General features: G+C 35.1%; 1 protein-coding gene across 4 annotated transcripts in view; it reads right to left on the bottom strand.

Annotated features, from left to right (window-relative positions):
- The window catches only part of LOC127882233 (ras and EF-hand domain-containing protein homolog), a 43,695-nt gene that overhangs the window by 21,828 nt on the left and 9,318 nt on the right, over positions 1-12,549 (bottom strand). For 2 of the 4 annotated variants that reach the window (XM_052430766.1, XM_052430774.1), the window contains exons 2-9: positions 10,197-10,743; positions 6,668-6,817; positions 6,208-6,298; positions 4,467-4,616; positions 4,009-4,148; positions 3,533-3,601; positions 3,010-3,106; positions 684-769 (exon numbers count right to left, since the gene is read on the bottom strand). In XM_052430766.1, the coding sequence (XP_052286726.1) occupies positions 684-769; positions 3,010-3,106; positions 3,533-3,601; positions 4,009-4,148; positions 4,467-4,616; positions 6,208-6,298; positions 6,668-6,817; positions 10,197-10,570 (1,157 nt within the window). In that variant the 5' untranslated portion in view covers positions 10,571-10,743. The remainder of the gene's footprint in view (positions 1-683; positions 770-3,009; positions 3,107-3,532; positions 3,602-4,008; positions 4,149-4,466; positions 4,617-6,207; positions 6,299-6,667; positions 6,818-10,196; positions 10,744-12,549) is intronic. The other 2 variants (XM_052430783.1, XM_052430790.1) reach the window with 1 other exon arrangement.

The raw sequence follows: 12,549 nt of genomic DNA, 5'->3' as shown, positions 1-12,549 counted from the left end.
CCCATTATACTGTTGATTCTGATGCAAATTTCATTGAAATGGATCAGATATCAATCTTTCAGAATATTTTGGAAATTAATTATCTTTTTTACACCATAATGTGCGATGCCCATCTTGAAGTCAGTCTAAACCCATTCATGCCTAGTGGACTCTCCCATCATTCTAAATTGGATCAATTTATTTCCAAAATTAGGGATGTCTAGTATTTTTTTTCTATATTTAGAATATTTCTTACAGCATTTATTTAAGCAAACGGCGCAGACCCTGACGAGACGCCGCATGATGCGGCTTCTCATCTGGGTCTACGCTGTTTGCCAAGGCCTTTTTTTCTAGACGCTAGGCATAAATGGGTCAATTAACATCGTCACACACATTGTATTTCACGAGACTTTCTTCAGAGACGTGAATATGCGTAACACCTACATCCATCTGAGTTTATCTGAATCCAAGTCGACGTCATTTTCACGTTAATTCATTTATTATAGACGTTTACATTCAAATGTAGTTTCCAAATTATTTCAAAACAGCAGGTTAAAAATCCCCTTTGCATCTGATAACAATTTCATACTTTATACTCAGCAAACAATGATTTAATAGGTAAAGCAGTTGTAAACAAAACCCGCGAATGCAAGATCTAATCAATTAACAAACAGAAATACAAAGACCCTATGTTGCATACGTACAAAGGCGTGCTCATGAAGTACTCGCTCATCAAGGAACCACGTCGATAGTCTGCCGGGATCGTGTTTCGTACCGAGTTGACGGAGGACTGAAAAAATGAGAACAACATTCTTTATCATGAGAATTTGAACACACAGGTTGAAAGCATGTTGCGTTACCTTGTGTTTAAATGGACAAACATACCCTTCCATAATAGATGGTTTATTCAAGATACATTAGACATTACAGTTCATGAGTACACATGTATGTAAAATATATTTATACAAACAAAATGCATGCAAGTGGTCATATATAAATACAAGTTCATTACATGATTGATCATATACAACTATAATATGTTCTATACAAACATTGTTAAAAGATACATGTATTTCAACATAATATTAACATACAAAGCGCTATTGACAGCGAGAAGTCAACTTTTCTGACATGCAAATTACTCAAAACAATATTTATAGACATTTCTTTGAATAAATGCTTTATGAACATAAGTTGCTAAATTTCTGTTAATTGTTTGGTTATCAGATTGCATTAACTCTATAAATTTGGGAATATTTGGTCTTTTCCAGGAATATTGCTTTATATATTTTCTTCTAATATCATTGTATAAGGAACATTCAAACAAAAAATGAAATTACTCCTCCAAGACATTGCAATGTTGACATTTTCTTTCCTGGAATGGTATATATTCTGGTTTATGCCATCGGCCTGCCTCTATTTCTAATCTATGTGAGGATACTCTTAGTCGGCACAGATTAAACCGAAACTTATCAATAGTTACATCATTTAAATAAGTCTGCAATTCAAATTTGCAAAAAAAGATTATAACTTACTGCTCTTGATGAATTACTCAGTTAATACATCCAATTTAAGCATCATTTAATCTGGATATAACAAGAGATAAAAGGCACTTATCATCACCTACTCCTTGGTTTATCCAAGCATAATGTAATCTCAAGGACTGCAACAAGCTACAAACAGATTTAGCCCATGAGTGCATATTTGGTTTACTTATCAAACAGTTACACATGTGTAAATATATACACTTAACATATTTATGGTTTTCTAACTGGGTAACTTTAAGCCAAAACCTTATTACATTAACTGCACGTCTCACGATTAAGAATGTTCTACCAAGTTCTCCATACACAAAATTATTTTGAGTTTGAATTTTCACACCTAATAATTGCTTACAGAAACTTAAATGTACTCTCTCAATGTCATGGATTCATTTAAGCCCCATATTTCTGAGCCATAATTTACAATGGGTAAAACAAGTTGATCAAATAACTGTAATTAGCCTGAATATTGATTGAAGGAAAATTAAGTTAATATGAATTTAATTTAAAAACCGCTTGTGAAGCATGTCCAGCAAGAGTTTCAAAACTACTTGTATATGATCTTCCCGTGCTAAATACAATTCCTAAATATGTAAAGGATTTTACAATTTCTATAACCTCGCCTTTATATGCCTTCATTTGCAAAATTCATATTTCTCCTTAGTTGTCACCCTTTTTTAAAAATCATAACTTAAGTTTGATTTGAATTTACACAAAGTTTCCACCTATCACAGTATTCTTTCAACAAGCACAAACCTTTATTAAGTTCTTCCTCCGATTCAGCCATAATAACAGATGAATCGAGAATTACATGTTATTTTCGTTCAATATAATGACTTACATAATTGGATATTGAATTACTTTGCGTTTAAACTGACGAACCTACCGCAATGTATCTTTGCCAATTTACTTTGCATACTTTGCTTGTCAGTAGGCAAGACTAACGCAACTGATTGTTGCATTACATGGCGTTACAAAATAGCAAAACCTACAGTAATGGACTGCTGAAGAACTTAAACGGGCCTTTTCACGTTTTGGTAAATTGACAAAATTTACAAAATTTGTTACAGATTCGCAATTTTTCGTTTTTTAGTTATTATATTTGTGAGGAAATAGTAATACTGAACATTTACCATGCTCTAAAATATCCATTATATGCATCTTTTGACGATTTGAAAAACTGAAAAGTATAAAGCGTTGCAACGCGAAACGATTGAATAATTTGGAAAGTTCTGTTGTTGTTATATTTTGTGAAACTACGAGGATTGCTTATATAAAGTAAAAAATGCATCCACTCATAGCTCATGGCTCCGGCATAACTAAATGCGTTACACTAGCCAAACATACCGTAATGGATTATGCATAACCAAAATTCGTCAAAATAATCAAACCAAACGTAACGGACTGCTGCATAACTAAATGCGTTACACTAGCCAAACAAACCGAAGGAACTTGTGCATAATCAATGCGTTAACATAGTGAAACCTACCGTAATTGACGGCTGACGTATAGGTGAGGCACGCCGTATCGTCTCCATGGCCTCGCGAAGATCATCGTTTGTGTCGTGTAGACGCTTATTAGCGTCGCTGAAATTGCCGTGAAAAATACTCATGTATAAGACGACCAGTTTAAACTCCGAAATATTTTAAGCGTTTACTTTTTAAAGCACACTTACCAACTTGCTCTTGTTTATTCTTTTCTTTTTTTTAAGTGTGATAAGTGTCCAAAATGTTATACACTGTATTATTATTTATCGGTTGTTTTTTTCCAACGATATTCTAAGACCATGCCTCGAAATAATTAACAATCAATAAACAATAAACTGTCCAACAATTTGCTATGTTTAAATAAGAACCGTTCATTTATCTCACGTAAATGGGCATATTGCAATAATTTCCTTAAATTGGGGATGGTTTAATAGTTTTTCCCTAAAAGTGTGGATGTAACAAGGGAGACCAATTTGAAGTGAAGATCTATCGGATCTGAGATCTGCCATTGACGGGCCTACTCACTGTAGTAGGTGAAGCTGTCTGGTGAGATTGTCCTGCTCCCTGTGGTAGTCCGACACCGCTTCCTTCTCCCTGAAACATGAATGTATGCAAAATAGACTTGTCAAAGGATGTTGTTTGCAAATTTGTATAGTTTTCTTACGAATGTACTGCCATTTATCAATCGTTTCAACAGAAAAAACTAATGCTGATGCTGATAATGCTGCTGCGCATACGCTTTACACGAGTTACATAGAAATCGATATACCGGATGTTTTAAATTATTTAATTCACTATTATATCGGTTTGTATCCGTGTAGTTACTTAATACAGGAATCTGAAATTCGGAACATCTAATAAGAATATTGCTGCTTTATGACATTTTTTTTTTAATTCCATGTGATATTTTCATATAATTTAATGTTATTTGTAGGCTTTCTCTTCAATGCAGCTAAATATTATTAGTTCAAACAAAAACCATATGATACTTCTATACGTACATATCCAGCTCGTGTAACTTGTCGTTGAGCTGTTGCTTAGCAGCGGCAAGGTCACTCTTCAGCAGGGCCAGGTTCGTCTGCGCGTCCGTCAGGTCGGACTTGAGCTGCCGGTTGGCAAACGTCATCTCTTCGACCGTTCCCTGGAGGTTACATGTCGGTAAATTAAGGCTAGAAACCACTAATTGTAATAGGGCCTTATATGCAATACTTAAATTGCTCATTTGTTAGCTACCTGTATGATCTGGGGTTGAATTTTTGTACTTTTTAATTTTTTAATTTGTTGAGTTTATTAACGCTTATTTCCGCAGATGCCTCAGTCTGCATTAAACATCACATGAAAAAAGTCGTGCACCTTCTGAACGATACTATGTGATTAAAACTACGAATCGTAAAGATTGAAGGAACCGATGTTAAAGACATCTACAATGCCTATTGATACCTGATTTACTGATTCTTACCTTCAGATGCAGCAGCTGCTCTTCAATCTCCCGATTGCGCTCTTCCGGTCCGTCCTGCTGCAGACGTTTGAGGTTCAGCTGTAACATATTGATCTCCTCCTGGACCTTTTGCTTCATTTCGGCTTTCTCGCTCTCCTTTTTCTCCTCCTCCTAAAATTAATACGATTATTAGTTAATTGGTAAAATGCTGAACTTGCACTTATCTTGACACGCATCCTAGATAAACCGTGCCCATGTCGACTCTGAGACTTGTTCATGTGAACCCAGGTAACTCTTGCCCTGTTAAACGGATTGTCACTTCTTTCATTAAGACTTTAAAGGGGCCTTTTCACGCTTGAGTGTTACTGTAATTGACAAAATTAAAAAAAAATGTTTCGGATTCGCACATTTTCGTTGTAGTTATGATATTTGTAAGGAAAAATGAATACTTTACATTAACCATGCTTTAAAATATCCATTATATGCATCTTTAGACGATTTAAAAACCTAAAAATTATAACGCATTGCTGCGCGAAACGATTGAATATTTTGGAGTTCTGATGTTGTCGTTATATTTTGTGCCACTACGAGGATTGCTTATATAAAGTATACAATACATCACTAATGGTATGACCACGGATGACAGAGTGGTCTAAGCGTTAGACATTTACTCCAGAGACCGGTGGTTCGAGCCCAGTTGAGGGTTACGTTTTTCTTAATTTATGTTCGTTATTGTTTTTAACTGGATAATTTTAGATCTTATGTTTACATTTATCAATATTTAGCATTTAATAACTAACTTCAATACATGCCAAAATCTGTGGAAAGGTCCCTTTTATAGTTTGGTGAGATCTTACGTTGATTAAACAGTAATGACCCTATATGCCTTATCTCTATGGTTAACTATCCCTACTTAAACCCTCTCCTTGATATTTTGTACATTATTTTCATAATTATTTAGCCAGATTTGCACTCTCTTCTTCTCTATCCTAATTTCTCCATTGTTACCTATCCTTATCAAAACGACCTCCTTGCCACCCTTTCCCCTTCCCTGACTCGCACTCTCCATCGATTCTCTTAGCCCTGCAATATCTGAATGGGTACCCAAAGTGACTACCTCTTTCTTATCCACCCTCTCTTACCGATCCACATGGTGTCTTTCCTGACTGATGCTCTCTTCACTACTCTTTTTGCCGTATCACCATTTTTACGTGCCCCGCATGGTATTCTCTCCTTGACCCTCTGTCAATTAGCTCCATGCTTGCTTAACCTTACTCGCATTATCGCAATGACCTTCTGACCCATATTACCATGTCAACCTTTCCGTAATAGCACTCTATTCTCCCCCCCCCCCCCCCCCCCTCTGCCTCACATCATCATGGCTATCTACCCGTATTCAAAGATTCCCCTCGACTCTCTTTTACATACCCCAATGATTACCCACTTATTCACTCTCTCGTCATGACCCCTGGAACATATCTCGATGGTTAAATGCCCTTACTTGAACTCTCTTTTGGACCCTCTGCCCCAATCTCCATAGTTACAGACATTTACTCACACTTTTCGCGACTCTCTGTTTTGTATCATCATGGTCACAATTACTCAAGCTCTCCTATCGAAACTCTCTCCCACATGACCATAATTGCCTACATGTACTCAAACTCTTTCGTCGATACTCTATCTTATAAATACGTGGTTACTTTTCCTTACTCAAAATCTCTTTGTGTCTCATATCTGCATGTATACAATTTGTGTTGCCTACCCTGACTCGTACTCTTTCTTCGACTCTCTGCATTTGAACTTCCATTTCCTCTTCCATTTGTCGCATATGGCGTTCATGCTGCTCCTTTTCTCTAAAACAAGACAGGTAAAATAAATATAAACAAAAACAAACATATGTTTCGATATATTAGCTCTTCCGAACCAGACAGAACACACTTTGATCAACTTCCTTTAACTATTGCAAAATGTAGATTTACTAAACGTTGGCATTGAGATTTATTCCGGTTTTGTAATTGTGCTAGCATCGCATTTTTTTTAAAATATGTGTTTACATCATTAAAACAAAACAAATCAAAGTTTATTTGATGTCTGCATGAAAATGGCGCTTCGAAATTGATAGCTAGTTGAAAGCTTATCAGTAACACAAATATGATGCCCGTTTTAAAAGGTTTGATACACAAAACATCTCAATCCTTTAATTCAAAAAACAAATTCTGTACCTTTTAAACATTTTCTCAAGTCTGTCATTTTCAACGGTCTGCTGCCGCAGGTCCTTCAACACTCCGAGCACAACCGACTCGAACGTCTCCAGCAGCTCCGGGTTGCCCGCGTGATGGAGCTGCTGATATAGTTCCACCACTTGTTCCTGGCTGTAATTGAAGGGAGACAATTTATTTCAGTGGAAGTAAAAATGCATGTTAATATAGTAGTTGCGCCTTCTCTAATGTTAGGAACGAAGGATGTAAGTAACAGGGAGGCAGTCGCTGAAATCTCTGCCTCCGGTTCCTGTATGCAATTCATGGGAGCAAATGTATTCCAAATGAGGTCAAAGAAAGAAAGGGTGTTTTTTATTTATGGGACTTCAACAATTATTTAAATAGGGATAATCGCTGAGCTATCGTTTAGATGAAATCATATCGTTTGCTAAAGGGATTTAGTTAATAAAGTTTAAAGGAGTTGAGTTAATCAAGGAAAGCTATTTGGGAAAAGGGGAGGCAATCGATACAATATACGATTAACCTGGTATCGACTGTTGGCTTACTGAGCATACAAACTAAATCAGTTTCCTGTATTGTGTATGCAATGCAATGCTAGTCATTTCTGTTTTATAATGAACAAAAACGCAAGTGCGATAATTATCGATGACCATAATGTGTTGCAAGCCCAGCGAAATCAGTGTGTATATTATCTTCTTATAAAAACGTCAAGCTTTTTTTATACAGATGTGTTTTGTTTACGTGCTGTGTCCTTAACCTCATGTGGCATGGCTATTGTAATGCTTTAGAATGTTTTGTTACATCGACATCTGACGCTATAGCATTAAAGTGGCGACGACTTCGAGGCATAAACACGTCAAACAGAAAACACGAATAAAAAAGAAATTATGCGCACGTTACATAATATAAAGTTTTGAAAACCTGCCACCATGCGTAATACATGTAAGCCAACAAAATGAAAGCAATTTACAGTGTTACAAAATGCAAACGTGTATATTTCTATTAAGTCATCAACTCGCTAACCCGCTAAGCCGTATTTATCCTATGGGCGTTATCAACACTTGTGTCTTTTAAACTGCATTTATATTGCACCTCCAACTGGTTCTTCGTTACACATAAATATTGCTTTCCATAAAAATAACACTGTTTACAACAGAGTTTAATTGCATACCATCCCTTTAGAATCATATAATATGTATTGACATATTTCTGACATGAAAGTTGAACCATGAAGTAATTATCGTTTATGCAATGTGATGATTAAGCTATTCAAAAATATTTCGTGATGACACTTTGTCAACTCAGACAGCGACAAACTGCTACCCAAACTAGACACCATATACGCCACGTTAACCCATTTATGCCTAGCGTCTAGAAAAAAAGGCATTGACAAACAGCGTAGACCCAGATGAGACGCCGCATGATGCGGCGTCTCATCAGGGTCTGCGCTGTTTGCTTAAAGGAATTTATGTAAGAAAAATTGTAAACATCGAAATAAATAAACAAGACACCCCTTATTTTGGTAATAAATTGATTCAATTTAGAAGGATGGGAGAGTCCACTTTGCATGAATGGGTTCATTGTATGTACCATTCGTGCATGCCGATGATTCACCAAAGTATCCCCTGATTGGAAAACGTGTTGCGTGTTATATGATAGCTATCGAGAACCAAGATGGGAACATATTTATCGCTTCGACAGAATGTGCAACATCTGTGATTCAGGGGAAATAGCAGATACATTTCATTATATTTTCAAATAATTTGATGCTAAATGAAATCGTAAACTCCTTTCTCCAGCTTATTATTTGTAAAATACGAATTGCATCAAATATCAAGGTTACATGAACAAAAAATACGTAAATGTGCTGACCAAACTAGTCAAATGTATCGATATTATAAGTAAGACTTTACAAACCCATTAGGTGAATACTTGGGAAATTTTGACCCGTTTTATAAGTATTATCTATTCCAACACAAGTTATCGCTATGTTATTGTTAGCTATTCTTCTTTCCTACATTGTTCATTTTACCTTTGAACAGCCCATAGCCTGGTGTTTGTCTTTGTTTCATACAGATTACATGTTTGTATCTCACGTGACACTTGTGAGTTTTTGAGCGTTCATAAACTGTTATACTTGGTAAAATTGCCAGGTCACGAAGTATAATTTAAAAAAATCCAATTCAAACAAATATTTGTTATATAACAACAATTGTTATGAGTCGAATACGTGTGTTTTAATGATGAATGCAAAATTGGAGTCAAAGTTAAAGAAAAACACATTGTTTTTTTTTAAACGTATTTAATTTATAAGAAATATTATATAAAGGCGAGTATGAAATAATGCATCCCAGGAAAAGTGTTTTTTAACGATAACGAAAATTGAGGTTGACAATATTCTTTGAGGGACCAATAATAACTATACATTGAAAATGTCATTTGATTTTTATTTAAATTTACCGAACAAAACGGAATAGCGTCCAGATTACATATGAACATCAATCGCTTATCAACTTTAACGAGTAATATAATACCATAAAATAAGCACATGTCGAGTATAACGTCGTGTTGTTAACACTCGTGACGTCATTTAGCGTTACTAACCAGATATGAAAGCCACCCACCTACTACAGAAAATAGATTGTCAGACTTTGACCTGAACGAGGCCGTGAAAACGAGTAATGTGTAGAAAGTAAGATTTATACAGTGCCAACTTCATTAAGATTAAGGACGGATTGGTAAATGGTAATTTAATATGGAAAAGTCGGTGAGGTATTATAATGAAAATTACAGCCCGATTGGAATAACTTACGTCTCAACGTCATAGTATATCAAAATTATGAATGTTGATATTTTGAAGATATATTTTTACATAACAACGTGACTTGATGTATAATATATTAAATCATCTTCAAAGTTGAACACGCTTGCCTCAAATGGATGATAAATATATAATATATATATGTAACCAATAATAGTGTTTCGCACATACACGCGATAGAGAAATGCATATGTTTTATATAATAAATGTAAACACTTATTTGTGCAAACAGTCGGGGAAGGGTAAGCTCCAACATAAGATTGGACATTTACCATGCTCTAAAATGACCATTATATGCATCTTTTGACGATTTAAAAACCCGAAAATTATAAAGCGTTGCAACGCGAAATGATTTAACCATTTGGAGAGTTCTGTTGTTGTCCTTATATTCTGTGAAACTACGACGATTGCTTATATAAAGTATAAAATACATGAGAAATTGTATCCGAAAGGATGGCCGAGTGGTCTAAGTGGGTAGCACTTTTACTCCAGGACTCCAGTGGTCAGTGGTTCGAGCCCTGCTAAGGTAACCTTTTTTTTCTTTTTTTTCTTGATTTTTTTACTGGAGCTTTTTATATCTAATGTTTACATTTATCAATATAAAGCATTTTATGACAAACTTCAAGACATGCCAAAATCTGTGAAAAGGCCCCTTTAAGTGAAGTATGAAATACTAATAACCACATGTGAATGTTAATTTGAATTTCTTACCAATCAACGCTAAGCAACGACCAATCAAATCCGAGTTCGGGTAACGTCACTAATTCATTCGGGCATTTTTCAAACACTAGCACATTGTCACCTGATAACGCTTTATTTCGTAGCTCCGTCGACGTTATTATACCGTCACCGTCGCTATCCAGGGCTGTAAAAATTATTTCAACCTCCTCCTCTGACAAGTTCAGGTCTTTGCAAATTTTAGTGAGCGACTTTCTTGTTATTTTTATTTCTTTCGCCTCATTGGCACTTTGGCTCACGTTACCGGAAATGAGCTCTATAAGTTTGGTGGCGTCAAGTTCAAATGAGCACTGAGATGCCAGGCCAGATGAACGCCGCTTTTGCAGTGGTTGCTTCATTTGCGACATTTCATTATTTCCTCATTGTCGCAGTTTAAAGTTAACTGTATTCACTCTGATATTTCACTTTAAACGCGTTTGCTAATAAGTTTTACGCATTTGTAAGTGATTTAGTTCATTAACACTAGACGCTCGTCACTCAACGTTCAATTTGTGGCTTTTGTTGTTATAGCTGTCGTTGACTTCAATAAAACATTAGTTACTGAGCTACTCATATATAATTGCATGACCATCTTTTGCAGAGTATGCAACAATTAGTGAGATTATGTTGTTTTCAAGATGCGTATTGCAATATATACTGAATGCAATACCACAGGTGTTCGAATACAATGTCTGCAGAAACTCGTTTGAACATGTTACAGTCAGAGTTTCAAGTTAATATTTTTTTTAATAATATAACTTGGCCTAAAATTGGCGACTCAATAACTATTAACGATGAAAAATGTAAGTTTTGACAGGTACTGGAAAAACGCGTGACCTTTATATTTTCTATATTCAGGTGCATGATAAATTACAGACGGAATTTTATCTACACGTACTTAAACACTTGAATTCATTAAAACCACTCTGGAATTACAGGATGCAGGGTCGAGTGACTTTGTCACGCTGATGGAAGTAAACACACCGGTAAGTGCTGCTTTTTTTCCCAAATTACTTTTTACAACAAAATTTATTAAGAATTTCAACTAGTGCATAAAAGACAGATTTTAAAGCTGCTAATTGCAATTTGAAATGCATTAGAATTTCTTTATTTAATAAGCATGTATTTTTGTTAAAAAAATCCATGTATACTGCACAATTTTGCTTTACTCAACGTTGACGTTTTTGTCACCGATTTCAGACGTATTCAATGATTTATTCTTATACCTTAAGATATCGACACAAACTGCAAGAAAAATTGTCTTTAATGCACTAAGGATTTTTGAAATGTATTTCAATTACTTGACATATTTGCAAAATCAAAGTTTTGAACGGTGTGTTTACATTCTGCCCAGCCAGTGTGTAAATCCCTGAAAACCCCGTTGATTCTGCACCCTGAATTACGTTTTAATGAAAGAGATATATTGAAAAGCACTCGGCAACGGACACTTGACGCAATGACTTATATTCTCCGCATAGATAAAACTGTTCAGGTGTATTTCTTTTCAGGACGGAATTGTTTTAAAGGGATCTTTTCACGCTTTGGTAAATTGACAAAATTGAAAAAAGTTGTTTCAGATTCGCAAATTTTCGTTTTAGTTATGATATTTGTGAGGAAACAGTAATACTGAACATTTACCATGGTCTAATATAGCCATTATATGCATCTTTTGACGATTTTAAAACCTACAAATTATAAAGCGTTGCAACGCGAAACGATTGAATAATTTGGAGAGTTCTGTTTTTGTTGTTAAATTCTGTGAAACTACGAAGATTGCTTATATAAGGTATAAAATACGTCAAGTAAGTGTACTCGGCGGAATAGCTCAGTAGGCTAAAGCGTTTTTACTTCAGGACTCTGGCAGGACTCCAGGGGTCACTGGTTCGAAACCTGGTCCGGGCAATGTTCTTTTCCTTTTTTAAATTTTATTCTTGATTTTTTACTGGAGCTTTTATGATCCAATGTTTACATTTATCGATATAAATCATTTAATGAATAAGTTAAAAAATGCCAAAATCTGTGAAAAGGCACCTTTAAAGGGACATTGTCATAGCGTATTTAATGTTTCATTAAGGCCCCACCTAAAACGGTTTTAATAAATATACGACATTTACCCTTATTATCCAGATGTGTTGTACAATTATTAAAACGTATTATTGCTCATGCTTTGGTTTGTATTAAATAATTGTCAAATTAATTAGGTGAATGTTGTGCTCTGTCTTGCGTGCTAAATTGTCTATAAAACCAGTTCCATAGAACCCCATGGATTATATAATGCAGTATTTAAAACTTCTTATTATTTCCAAGAAATATTTACACAATGAATAAATATGTGGGAAAAATGTTT

The sequence above is a fragment of the Dreissena polymorpha genome, chromosome 1, assembly GCF_020536995.1.
Source record: "Dreissena polymorpha isolate Duluth1 chromosome 1, UMN_Dpol_1.0, whole genome shotgun sequence".
NCBI lineage: Eukaryota > Metazoa > Mollusca > Bivalvia > Myida > Dreissenidae > Dreissena > Dreissena polymorpha.
This window is presented reverse-complemented; position numbering and strand designations above follow the sequence as displayed.